General features: G+C 29.0%; 1 protein-coding gene and 1 non-coding gene across 2 annotated transcripts; both read right to left on the minus strand.

Moving 5' to 3' along the window:
• Positions 1-14: 14 nt before the first annotated feature.
• On the minus strand, positions 15-5762 carry LOC101207589 (cation/H(+) antiporter 20). Its single transcript, XM_004142160.3, has 4 exons — positions 5473-5762; positions 4340-5368; positions 1457-2416; positions 15-565 (listed from the first exon to the last, which is right to left on the minus strand). Exons 1-4 carry the CDS (start codon positions 5656-5658, stop codon positions 173-175), a joined length of 2568 nt encoding a protein of 855 aa, XP_004142208.2. The 5' UTR covers positions 5659-5762; the 3' UTR covers positions 15-172.
• Positions 5763-13515: 7753 nt separating this feature from the next.
• TRNAV-AAC lies at positions 13516-13589 on the minus strand. Its single transcript has one exon. It is a non-coding gene; the product is annotated as a tRNA-Val (tRNA).
• Between the last annotated feature and the right edge of the window lie 1004 nt (positions 13590-14593).

Below are 14593 nucleotides of genomic sequence, written 5' to 3' on the forward strand. Positions count from 1 at the left end.
TGTACATAACAAGCAACAACAAAAACACAATTATCATTGATGGATTACATTTTGATAGTAATATGCTATATTTTTATATGAAATGAGTGAATTGATACAATAAAATATCAACCATAATGCACCATTTGAATTAACTATATACCAAAGTTAGGTGACCTATGATTTTATATATTTATACATGATCAATTGAGGTTCCATCAGTTGACATAGGCAGCTCATTCTTATTAGATTGTGCTATCTTCAAAACTGGAGCTTCTTCTACGTGGCCACTTCCTCCATGTTGTTGAACTATCAATATTGAAGATGTTATTCCCTTGCCAGAGCTGGCCAATATGTCTCCCACTGGCCCCAACTCCGCGTGCTCTGCTGGTCGGTCCGCTAGTTTCATCACCAAGCTCGAGGGAACCCGACCTTTCCCGACCACGATTAGGTCGTAACTGTCTTCCTTCCCAAGGGCTACCACCCCTTCAACTATCATGTTTGTGCTGCTGACCTCCTTCTCTTTGTACTCAACTGTTGCTTCCCATTTGCTTTTGAATTCTGCCAATGCTGCTTCATCTACCTCCTGTTTTGCATTGTATTTGTTTGGTGAGTTTACTAAGCAATTAAATTCGTTTGTATTCTAACAATGAACAATTTAATCTTTTAGACATTGATTAATTTAATTTTGATTTTGAAGAAGCAAACATTTTTCCTCTTTGTTTCATACAATGATATGCATTTTTGTTAAGTAAAATAGTTATCTTATCCAAATACTACAACACAAATACGACATTTTAAAAGTGTTATTTGTTTAATTTTCAATATTTAGCTTTGTTTTTTAAACCAATAATGAAAAAGTAGATAACAAGAAAAAAATTAAAATGAAAGTGATATTTAGTTTTCGTTTCAAAGAAGAAAAAAACAAAATAATTACCGAATAACCTATAGTTATTTGATTTTAAAACTATAACAAATTAGCTATTAATCTTTAACAAATGTAACAATTTAGATTATATTTTTTAAATACAATTATCTTGGTCAATTTTGTAACATTTTAGTGGTTGTATGCAAAATTGTCATTTTTATTATTTAACAATTAAATTTTTTATAATTTTATAAAGAAACTTACCCCTTAATTAGCTTATCTTAGTGACTTTTGTTAATTTGTAATAGTACTATTTTAGGATAAGGAGTAATAAAATATTAAAACTATTTACAAAATATATAAAAAAAATCTTTATTTTGTAAATAGTTTTGTTTTTTTTCTACTCATAACATATTTTAATATAAATTAGTGGATAGATTATTGTTATAATTTTTAAAGTAAAATTACTAAATTTTTGTTTTTATGAAAATCCAAGACAAAAATTGATTTTTAACTCTAATAAATTTTTAAATGGAAAAGACTAAAATCTTTTTAAAAAATATTATTTTTTCCAAATAAAAATTGTGAAGTATTTAGAGAAAAAATTACCTTTTCTTTTTCCCGGTTGATGGGAGTAGTGATGAAGCTATAATGGTTATCGTTTGACTTCGAATGCATCGGACGCAAAATGACATTACTACCCTCCGTCACATCCCCCGATGACGGCCGAAACCTAACCACCGTCACCTTCACCGCCGGATGCTCCGCCATCCGGCCACCCAACTCCAACGCCTCCCGATCATCAGGCCCACCGAAAAACAAAACACAAATCCTTTGACCCACACAGATCATGGACCCAGGCCCAGGCGTCTGGGCCACACCGGCCCCAAAACCCCGGTCCACAAGAACCGCCACAGAGCAAGGCGCATTCTTCAAAACCCGTTGGTTCACAACTCTCCAACCATGCCCCACATTCTCCTCCACCTCCTCCTCCGCCCCATCGCCGCCGCCAAATGCCCTCCAATTCCGGTGAAACGGCAAGATAATCATCGTAACCCTCTTATCATCCGCGACGTGGCAGATATCCTCATGCATAGTAGTTAAGGAAGAGACGGCCGTTGTGGGCCGTACCTTGACTCGGCCCAATTGGCTATAGGCCTGAAAGGCCGCAGCCATTTGGTCTCGCCACTCGCTGGCCTTGCGGAACCTGGCGAAGAAAGGGAAGCCGTTTTTGCGGGCGCGTTGTACCATCATGATGGAAGAGGATCGCTCGGTGAGTTCGACCAAGTGCATTACGAAGAGTTTGAGGGAGGAATTTCTGGTGCTGCGAGTTGACTCGGTCAGTGTGATGAGGGACGGCACGTTGCCGGAGCTGTGGACGCAAGCGAGGATTCGTAGCTCGTCGTTAACGGGGGAGTCATTGGCGGAGAGGTCTCGGAGTTTACGGTGGGTAGGTGGGGTGGAGCCACCACGGGCTGGCTTGTAAACTGCCATCACGGTGGGGGTGGTGATGAATGTTGTGAATAGTGCCATTAACACTAATATGGCGAACACTTCGTCGTTTAAAACCTGTGTTTGATCAAGCGATTGAATTGGAAAATTAGGAGATCAAATATATATCTATTGCTTCTCATCAAATAAAGTTAGATTTTAGGTTAAACAAAATAATAAAAATAGGGATTTAGAGATCATATTTTGTTTAGAGTTAAATAATGAAGTAAGCAAAGCCTCAAATTGATAACATGTGTATGTCCATTATGGTGTGTACTTCATTTTGTTTGTGGCAGTATTGTGTTAGGACAACACAACAGTTCTAAAACCAAATATGTCTACTTTCAATTCCATGTAATGTGCCATTTATTTTGGTCTTACATCATATACTATTTTTATTTTTTAACCTTATACGTTTATTGAAAAATAATGAATCAAATCATTGACTAATAAAATTATGGTTTTTTTAAAAGAATAAAAAAAAAATGATTTTGTAAATATTTTGTTACAATTCTCCTCAATTATTATATAAGAGTTGAAGTATAATTCTCCTTGAATTAAAATAAAGTTGCCTATGAACTAAACATATTTCTATTAATAAAAGTAAAACAAGATGTTTCAATTGAACACTCCCTACAATTTTTCAATTTAGGTTGCATTTACTTGCAAGGAACTCTATTGTTTTGTTTGAACTCTAATTCAATATCCACTTACATAATTTTTTAAATACAAGGTAAGAAAAAAAAGCTAAATTATTATATATTTTTAAAATGCAGGTCAAGGAAAGACAAACTTAATTTTGATTTAAAAGAAATGTTTAAATTTCTCTACCTACGTTTCCATACCCATCACCTTCTTCGAGGTCCAAATCGTTTTTATATTGTTATTGTTTAATTTAAATTTGTCAAACTTATTATTATTAATTTATATTAGAAGTATTCAAATAATTTAAACAATCTAAATTATTCAACCTAATTATGAGAGTTGGGTTAAATTTTTTATATTTTAGTTAAGATCATGTAAAAGACTAGTCTTTTTTTTTTCTTTCTAATTTCATATATAAGTAGTTGTAGTGAAATATAAGTCTTAATTTAAAAGATGAGTTATTTTCCTCTAACAGTTAATTAAGAATAATAAAAAATTTAGAGTGCTTAGAAACTACTTTTTAGTGTTTAATTAATAATCCTTTCTGTAAAAAAAATTGCATTCCAAACATATATAAACTTTCAAATGTATAAATTATTTTTAAAATATAATTTAATGTCTCTGTTAATCAAAAAGTTGCTACTAAATCTCTTGGTTTCTAAGTTTAGCATCTCAATGAGTCAACTTGTGAATGATACAAATAATTGAAGATAAAACTACAAATAAATCATTTAGAGAAAGAAAATCTCTATAAAAAAAATTGATATAAAAATCATTTTTATGTGAAAGTAATTTTATTTTAAATTTTAAAATAATTTAAATTACCATTACAACCGCTTAAAATAGTAAGGTCTTAATTTTATGAAAATTTTCATAAAATAATCGATATCAAAGTCTTGAAAATGAGAAAAATGGATGAAAACATTGACATATCAATATAATTTAATATTACAATTACTGCTAAATAATATTTTATTTTCTAGTTAAAATAATAATTTTGAAAACTAATTTTATAAAAAAGAAATAATTTTTCTAATTTTAAATTTAACAAAAAAAAATTAAATTCACACAACCTTTTTAACTTATTTTTCAAAATATGATTAAACCTTTTGAAAATTTAGGAAACAAACACAATTATATTTTTTAAATATGTAAACAAAAAAAAATAGAGGAATTGTTGTATATAGAAAGAAAAATTAAACTGTTTTAAAAAAAATTAAATGAGCTATGGATTTTTTTTGGTTTCAATATTTTAGTATTTTTTTAAAAAACAAAATCATATTTTCAAGACTTAAGAGTAAATAGAAAAAATACATTTTATCTGTTTTATTTAATATAATTTAAAAGAAAACTAACCTTTTTCTCCTTCCCAATATTGAGGACAATGAGTTCAACCAAGCCCTTTGTATTCATAAGCACACCCAACGCCAGCGCTTCCCTCGTCGGAATCATAAACATCATCGCCGCAACAAAAGTCGCCAGAATCTTACCGGCGCACGCCGTCGATATAACCAACGCCAACAACCCCCAAGCTTTTCCCCCTTTTATTTTGGCAACATCCGTCTTTAATCCACTTGAAGCAAAATACAGAGGAAGAAGAAGTCCCGAAACGAAATCTTCAATTCTCTCGATCAATCTCTCTGCAAATCTTCCCCCTTTTGGGATCGTCAATCCAAATATAAATCCCCCAAAAATGGAATGAATTCCGATCAAATCCGTCACAAACCCCGAAACCAAAACCCCCACCAACGTCAAACAGATATACGCCTCGTCGACGGCGTCGTGCTCGTACGTGCATCGACGCGCCACCCATTTCATTCCGGGCCGAGTGACCACCATCATGAAAACCACAAACCCGGCTCCTGAAAGTAACACCCATACGGAAACCAATGGACTCTTCTCTGATCCGCCTTCGCCGCCGTTTCCGGCTAAGGCAACGGCGAGTGCCAGGAGGATCCAAGCGGCTACGTCGTTGAATGCGGCGGCGGCCATAGCTGTTTCGCCGACTTGGGTGGTGAGGAGCTTTAGCTCTGCTAAAATGCGAGCTAAAACTGGAAAAGCAGTGATGGATAGAGCGACACCCATGAATACAATAAACTGACCGTATCCAACTTTGTCAGCGCCATCGACGGTTTTACGCAGGACGAAGGCGACACCTATGCCAGAAAAGAATGGGACGGAGATTCCCGCCAGAGCAATTCCGAATGCTCGTTTACCGCTACGACGAATGGAGGACAAATCGAGTTCGAGTCCAACGAGGAAGAGGAAGAACAACAGACCAATACTGGCAACTGATTCGAGAATGGGAGTACTCCATGAGGGGAAAATGTGGTTTAAATAAGTTTTGTTACGTCCGAAAGCGGATGGACCCAGTAGAATCCCACCCTGAAATTGGAAAATTAGAGGTATCAAAGAAGAGAAGAGGTAGTGATACATACATATATATATCAGAAAAGAGAGAAAGAAATTAGAAAGAAATGAACACTTACGACGATTTCGGCGATGACTTTAGGTTGACGGAGGGGTTTGAGGAGGAGGGCGAGGAAGCGAGTGAGAACGAGGATGAGAACGGATTGAAGGATTAAAAGAGGGAAGGCGAAATGGAGAGGATTATCACCTTGCCATATGCCATTAGAGGCAGTTTTGATGGAGGTTATGTTCACGTTCATGTTCATGTTCTTCAATTTTGTTATCTAGAAAGAAACTATGTCTTTTATTTGGTCATTCTCTTGGTGGAGTGAATTAATTAAGTTAATGGGGGGAGGCAAAGAGAATGGTATTGAATTAGCTACCATTTATAGAACAAACTTTGAAACTGAATTTTGTTTAAATAATCCACTTTTTTCTCTTATCTCACTCTCTCTCTCATAAGTCATAGGTGCTTTGTTCTTTTCTTATTTTTATAGCTCAATTACAATTTTATTACCCTTTTTCTTTGTTTACTTAATTTTTCACTTTGATTTTGTTTTTTAAATTCATTGTCATTACTTTTGGATGAAATGAAGTTGGTTTACCAGTCCTTTTGTAACTTATCCAATTGTCTAACAACGGTTTGTTATGATTAGAGAATGAATTATATATAAAAAAAAATTGAATTTGAAAAAAATGTCTAATAAAACTTCATAAAATTTAGTTTTCAATTTTTAATTTCGTGTTAAATATACCGTGAGTATATTTATTAAAATGGAGAGTGTCAATGCCTATTAAACTAGTTTTATAAATCATATATTAATTAGTTTACAGCAAGCTAAGTAAGAAATAAATTTTGAACTAAATAAAATAAATACAGGTGGGCTGATAAATCCAATGGAAAAACATTCACATTACATAAGCAAATTAATTTCGATTGTTTCTAAAAGAACTTTGTGTAGTAGATAAGGTGTAATATTAAGTAATATAGTTTTCAAAGTATGTAATTAAGTCAAAATAATTAAAAGATGAAGACTATTGAAAACAAATATAGGAATGTAATTAAATCAAGATAAGGTTTGGGTTTTTTATTCTTTCCTCAATTATATTTTTCCTATAAAAAGATAGGTACAATAAACTCTCCTTTTAAACTAAATGGTAGGTTTGAATATTTTTCTAACTTTTTATTTAAAATTTTTTCAAAAATAAATAAAATTTAATGTAATAAAACCATACACAAGTATTTAACAACAGTATATTATACAACCAATCTTTATTAGATATGTTAAAAGAAGAATAGTTCATCCCACATATGTAACCACCATAAACTCTCAGACATCAAAATGGAAAATTTCTAGTATTGTGATAAACTTTTATATAATTTTTCTTCATTCACACTAAAATTTTTAAGACTGTTTTTGTGATTGACAATTAATGAAAGTTGTATATCAATATATATATATATAATATTAATAATAATAACCATACAATTACAAGATGATTTCCCCAAAACACATACCGACTTCAAGCCTAAAATAGCTGACCCAATATCATCATTTTTGCTTCTTCAATGTTTATCTTCTTCCATTTGCTACCTTCTTATTTCTTTCATAAATTTTATATTTATATAAGGTTAGAGAAAAAGTTGAAGATGCATTGCTCATCTTTCCCTATGTTAATTTTTATCTTGATTAGGTCGATAATTCGACCATTATTGAATTGAAATTAAAGATACATCCATTTTCTGAACTTAAATAACTTTCTCGTTTTCATTTATTTAGAATAATTTCTTCTTGTAATTTTAGTTTCATATATATTTATGGTAATATACTAAGAACATTTTAAGTTTTAGGTTGAGTGAAATTATATATTTTCCTGTCTTTGTCTTAAGAAAGGGAGGAGAAAATTTATTTGGGACAGTTCTCAATAAAGATTATCAATATATTGTCATCATTAATGCTTGGTTGGTTTATTTTTGGATTATCAATTACTTCCCCATCCATTTCAGCTCTCAAATAATTTTGAATTTTTGAATTTAATTATACTTTAGTATTAAACAGTATTCTCTGGTCTTTATTTTTTATTATAAGTTTATTAAACTACGACAATTTCAAACATTTGACGAGTGAAATTTAGATGAATGAAAAAGTTTAGAGATCATAGATATTCAATTTTATCGTGACCATTCAATGAATCAAGTGGGTGTTCTTTTTACTTTGACTTTATTCAATGAAATAGATACGAGTCATATGACTTAAAAGGTATATAATAAGACTAGAAAATCCATGATTTACAATAATGTAGATAAATATATATTTTATTAGTGGGTTTCGTTTTTCATAAAAGGGATTTGAAAAAAGAGTTCACATGCAAGCATGCATTGAAAGAAAACCTTGAAAAGTACTATTTTTTTTAAAGAAAAGTATGAGTTTGCCTTTTAGAGATATATTTGATGCCATGCATTTTTATTATCACGAGAAGTTCGCAAAAGTAAACTATCATATACGTACATATGTTTTTCTCTAAATATGTCAAATAAAATAACAACCATCATCACCAAAAAGTTGATATGTTGATTGAAATTTAATATAGAGGCTATGGAGTTTTGTTTTGGAGTTATGTCTTGAATGATTTGTTATATGACGGTTCGAATCATAGATTTCGTTGTTTATATGTATATACATAGATAAGATGTGTCAAGTTTAATTTAAAATTTTAATTAAGTAAGAGGCATCTTTAGTTTGATTTGAATTTTTTAAAAATATTCTCCTCCTAAACTCGCTAGAGTTGTATCGATTTTTTTAGTCAAATTATTGTTCCACAAATTTAGATAAGCGTTGCAATAGATATAAATCTTAAACATAGAAAAAAATGTTGGAATTTCTACATACTCTGTGTTTTTGTTTGAACTCTTGTTTTTAAACCATTCGCATACATATATGCTTTCAATACATTACATTACAAAACATGTGTTTGATATATAATTGATAATCATTCAAATTGAAAAAATCATTAGAGCTATCAAGCTTTCATTAAAACGTGTATACTTTTTTTATAAAATAATCATTCGATGTTCGTTTTCTTACCTCAATCAAACTAAAAGTTAATTTATATCATATTTGATACTATCAAAAGTAGTATATAGGATTTTGAGAACTTTTATGTTGCACAAACATTCCAATATTAATTTAACAAGTTATAATTGATGAAACTAAAAGTTATAATGGATATATAGTTACAATTTTGGAGAATAAAAATAGAACATTAATTTTCTAATTCATATTTGGATTCATCTATCTACAGAAGTGTAAGAACAAACTAAACTTTTGCTTGAACACGAAGTATTGTCAAAAAGAGCTACGTTGATAGAATATATATTATATGTATATATAGCCAAATAAATTAACTTATACATATCATTATCTAAAAGATCAAACTTTCTACTACCGACACTTCTCGACCCTAATTTTAGTTTAATTTTTGCATGAAAGATGTTGATAGTCGGTCAAACACTATATCAATTCTCCATTCTCAAATTTTGTCTTTGAACGTAAGTAGTTTATACACGTAAATATAGTTTCCTCCAACTCGTAATCTCATGAAAACTGTCTTTCAAGATCAGGAAAATGGCTAGAGGAAGAAGGTTAAAGTTGTTAAGCATGAACAACATTATTCTCTTCGCTTCTTCGATCGAGTGTGACAAAAATAGTGTTGGAATAGTATTTAAAAGCGTTTTTCTAAAGTTTAATGAATAATAACAATAATAAAATTTGTCCAAAAAGTGAGGAAGTTCATGTGGGTAGAAGTTAACAATAATATGTGTGTGTGTGTGTGGTAGCCAAAGAGGATTATGTTGATTATTTATTCACAAACTTTTAAAACACTGTTTTTCCAACTTGCTTTATTAGTTGTAAAGTTAAGTGTAAGTCCTAAGAGACAACTACTTCTCCCCAATTTAAGGATCAATCTTTTGTTCTTCTCTAATTCTTCACTTTTCATTCCTATTCTTCTTTTCTTCTCCTGTTTTCTTCAAATAATGTTCAATACCTTTTTTAGCCCATAACCTTATTATTTTCTCAAAATTCAATATCTAATTTACAAACCTAATTATTGAACATCATTTTTTAGTACTCTAACCAATTGCCCTTTAAATAAAACCATAAATAAAACCAATTAGTATATGAATGCATTAATTTCAATAGCTCTCTGGTTCTTTTTGCTAACACTAGGTATGGTTCTAAAAAGAATAACACTATTTGTTTTATATGAACAGTTTAAAATCAAATTAAATAAAAACTAAATTGTAATGGTTGAAAATACAAATAATTATGGAAAAGAAAAGAAAAAGGAAAATAGAGGTTAGGGATTTGAAAGTGAATAAAATTAGAAATTGGATTGGATGCCAGTGAGCAATGAACAATGAATTAAAATGAAGAATGAAAGTGGAAGGTGTCTGTGAGCCAAAGCATCTGCTAGAAAAAGGGTACACATGACTCTCATGACTCTCATGACTCTCATATCATGTGATTGGTTTTCTCCAATTATAAAATACCCATTGACCTTTTCATTAATTATACACCATACTTGCCTGCATTTTCTTTCTGCATCCATTTTACTAGCTCTCACAAACAAAATTATATATATGTATATGTATATAAATATACAAAAATGATTAGTCTAAAATGTTGCTAAACATATATGTTTTCTTAATTAAAACTAACAAAATACTTTCCATTTAAGGGTTTTACCTTGAAAGTTTTGGATCATCTATCTATATCGTTATTGTTATTGTTGTTGTACTTAAAAAGAAATAAAAGCTAAAATTAATTTTATAAATTGTTCATTGAGCTTTTTGTTATTGTAGTCAATAGTTGATGAAATTTTTATACTAACCTAACATGTGACATAAAGTATATAATTCAATTTAGAAGTTTGAAATCTGAAGGCTTTTTTTTTAGGAAAAAAATATCCATATCTATAAGCATATCCAATTTTTTTTTTATTTGTTCATGGATAAGAAGCAGAGAATTTATAACAAAAGAACACAAACTTACAAGTAGATTAAACTCTGAAATTTGATCAATCAGATTCATCTTTCCATTTAACTTAATTAATATCTCAATTTATTTTTTGTTTTATAGTTTAATAATATGTGGAGAAATTTGAAACTCAAACATAGTTCACCATTCATACTTTATGCCAATTGAATTTTGTTACAATCGGTAACTATGTGTTTTGGTGAAAACTTATTTGTTTTTTATAATTACCTAAAATTTCAAGTATTTTTTAAGAAGGTAAAGAATTATTGTTTGAAAAAATGGAGAGACAATAAACAAAATCTTTAAAGGTTAAAAATACAAAACTAAATAATTATCCCTAAAAGTTTTCATATATAAATATGTATATATATGAAATACATTATAATGAGAGAAATTATTATATATAATAATATTTATGAAAATATTTACAAAATTTATTAATATTTATCTATAGATTTTAAAATTTTACTTTATTTTATAAATATTTTAATATATTTGATTACTAACTATAAATCAAAATTTTAGAGATAATAAATTATATCGAATAATTTGACTACCATCATCGAACATGTGCATTTGACTTTTAAACAAACGTTGAATACAACCCAACAAATTACCATTTAAAAAATCAACTTCCAAAACACCAAGTTTTATTATTTTCATTACATTAGAATAAAAAGTTTTAAAAATCACAATTAAAATAGTTCTTCCTTCATTTTTTGTCCCATGTTTGTATGAAATATTTTTTTTCTCACATTTTGTGGATCAATAAATAAAATATCTATATTAATATATATAAATGCCTATTTTTGTAATTAAAAACGTTATAAAAATTATTTTAAAATAGTAATATAATTACTTTTACTTCAAAATTGAGTTATAGACTCTTTTAGTACTTGTATTCATTTTGATTACTATTACATGTTTGATTTACACACTTTTTCACATGTCCATCTTAATATTAACAAATGTATAAGTATTTGAAGATAAATAAATAGGAAAAGAAGAGGAAAATTATGTTAAAAATGAATAATAATGGTAAGGTACCAAATATCATAAAGACTAATGTATAAATATGGTTTGGCTCTTCACATGCAGATTAGATATTACATTTCGTAGCCTTAAGCTTTTTGTAGCTTCCAAATGTGGCCTAACTTGGCTCACATTAATAAAGTTCCTTTTAGATTATTCAACGTTTCAAAGTCTTTATTTTCTTTCTCCAAGGGTGGCTTTGATTTGTCTAAACTTTGGAAAGCCCTAAATTTTTATTCACTTGTCAAACTTTTTAATTTAATACATAATTATTTTAGAGTTGTATTACGTATAACTTTTTGAAAAAAAGAAAAATAATGACAGCAAAAAAAATTGGTCTATTTTATAATAATTTATAAAACTTGATTTATAATATATTATATATTTACCAATTATATAATTTGGATTTATATAACATATGGTGAGATCAACAAACCAAATCTAACAAAGAATTATAGTTGATTCTCGATGAAAACTTAATTATATCGAAATTTCTTTACATTCTTTAGAAGCGTTTTTATTGTTCGTCATTTAACTAGTCATGCAATGAGCTTAAGAAACACATGTTACTCATTATAGACGTTTGAACTCGTTTCGAGAGACTTCTCAATATCACACTTTAACTACGTTTCAACTCATTTAACATTTATCAGTATTTACTGCATATATTACATCCCATATTTACAAAATTTCCAACATTATGATTGCTCTCAGAAACCCCAACATCTAATATTTGAAAGTATAAAGAACTTTGTCCACATGGCTTTGGTATATATTAAAATGAAATAATTGAATCTGTACAGATAATAGATTGGGAAAGAGGAAAGCTTCTTTTTTAAAAAGGAAATTTAGTTTCCATTTGAGGATGTTATCTCTTTAAGATAGATTTTATCGATTTAATGTTTTAAAACTTTCAATAGATTCATGGGATCAATATGAAAACGTGGCTGTGTGTGTGGAAGATGTAATTAATTAATTAACATTATATATGAGAGTAAGATTAGGATAAGTATTGTGATTTTATACGAAATCAACATTGAAAATGATGATTAATATTTGATTAAGAATTAATTAGTTAAACTAATTGGAAACAAAATGTTCATATACATTCAGATAGAGATTCTTTACATATCTTATGGATTAATTAAAGTAGTGCTTAAAATTTTGGAATTTTTAACACATTCTTTCTTTCGATATGTACAAAGCTTATATATATATATATATGAGTTGGATATGATTTGATTTTTTCTTTTGTCTAAATTAAGATTTATTGATGACTATTTTGTTTGTTATATGAACAAAAGAAAAGAAAAACTATAGTTTTATTTGGATAATTAATTATGGTAGAAATTTCATATGAAAAAACTATTGCGTACACTCTATTCTTCTTCTTCTTCTGTTTTTTAATCAATCATATACACGTTTGAAAAAAATTTCTTTGTTAGTGCCATCAATTTTTTTTTATTATTATTATAGTTTTTCTTATTTTAAGGTATTGTTCACTTTTTCAATCTTACTCTTATGTGATCGGCTCGCTATTGTGTTTATGTTGGATTTGGTTTGGAGTTGAAATAGAACAAAAGAAGAAAAGAATCGAATTTGATATTATGCTGTGTGTTTTACGGTTTGTCCTTTTTATAATTTATGTTTTTTTATTTATTTTATAGATTTAATTCTCTAAAAAACTCAAACTTCTTGAAAGTAGCGTGAATTTGAGAGAGTGGTGTAGATTTAAGAGAGAATAGGATGGTGACGACGATGAGAGATGTGTCAGACCTAGAGTGAAGGACATGATCGAAATGAAGACAATCAGAGCTAAGAAATTAGGTTTCAAATTATCTTAAACCACGTATTAATTTGATTTCATATTAGTTTCAATTTCGTTTGCAAATCAATTTGATTGTTGTGATTTTGATGAATATATTTATTGTTCGTTTTCTTGATCTGACCCTACTTTTGTTTGAAGAGAGAAAGTAAAATAAATAAATAAATTATGTTTTAAAAGTATTGTAAAATTAAATAATAAAGGTAATTTCAGTAATAAAAAGAAAGTGGCGTCGCCCGGACTTGAACCGGAGACCTTCAGTGTGTTAGACTGACGTGATAACCAACTACACCACGACACCGTTTTGATCTAAAGGGCTAGTCCTAATTATTAATTCAATATGTAAACAAATTTTCTTCGTTTGTTTTATTTTTCTTTTCTCTTAAAAATAGAGAAAAAGGAATTTGTGGGTTTAAAGTTAAAAAAGAATGTTGAGTGTATTAGTATATTTTTTATTGAATAACTCGACATTAATTGCATTTTTATTTTTCATATACTTTTAACAATGTTTGTTTTTATTTAAATATTAGGCATTTTTATGTTCTTATCTTCAAATTTGTTTTATTTTTTTAATTGAAATTTTAGCATTAGACTTCATTTGCTTAATATTCTAAAATTTTGTCATGATTGTTTTATTAAAGAGTTTCCATCACCTTAAAATAGAAATTAAAATAGTCATCATAACTCTTAAAAGTATAGTTATCAATGTTTTATAACAAGGATTGGATCAGAGTGGTAGTTCAAGATGATCGTTGTGTCGTTGTTGCTGCTCAAACGGTGTTCATTAATGGATGACTTGAAATCAAAATGACACGAAACTCTTGCTCGGTTGAAAGGTTCGTTGTTGATTAATGAGTTAGGTAGGTTTGGAGGATATTTGGGTGGATGACGATGATCTTGTCATGGTGAATAAGGTGTTTTCATTAGGCTGAAGTGGTTATTTAAACATTATTTTAAGGGAAAAACATTTTAGTTCATAAATTTCTTTTAAGTATAGTTTTCATTTGTTAATATATTTCAAAATTTTACACTTTTATCAATAAATTTTTTAGTCCATTTTTTATTTGGCCCATAAGTTTCAAAATATCACTTTTTTATTTAATTTTTCGTCCCTAAATTTTCATATTTTACACTAATACCTTTGAACAACTAATGCTTCCTCCTAATAGTTGAACGTTAAGTTTCAATTAATTGATTTAAAATGATTATCATCTAAAATTTTCGATTTATTTTAAGAGCAATGATTAGGTGCAGTCTTGTGCTCCTCACTTATTTATCACAATTTTCAATTTTATTTTGGGTGCC

The sequence above is a fragment of the Cucumis sativus genome, chromosome 4 (genome assembly GCF_000004075.3).
Source record: "Cucumis sativus cultivar 9930 chromosome 4, Cucumber_9930_V3, whole genome shotgun sequence".
NCBI lineage: Eukaryota > Viridiplantae > Streptophyta > Magnoliopsida > Cucurbitales > Cucurbitaceae > Cucumis > Cucumis sativus.

Coding starts and splice junctions, on each gene's coding strand:
- LOC101207589 (XM_004142160.3), bottom strand. CDS start 5,658: ATGAACATGAACGTGAACATAACCTCCATCAAAACTGCCTCTAATGGC. Junction 5,369..5,472: donor AAGTCATCGCCGAAATCGTC/GTAAGTGTTCAT, acceptor TTCCAATTTCAG/GGTGGGATTCTACTGGGTCC. Junction 566..1,456: donor TCAACCGGGAAAAAGAAAAG/GTAATTTTTTCT, acceptor AATGCAAAACAG/GAGGTAGATGAAGCAGCATT.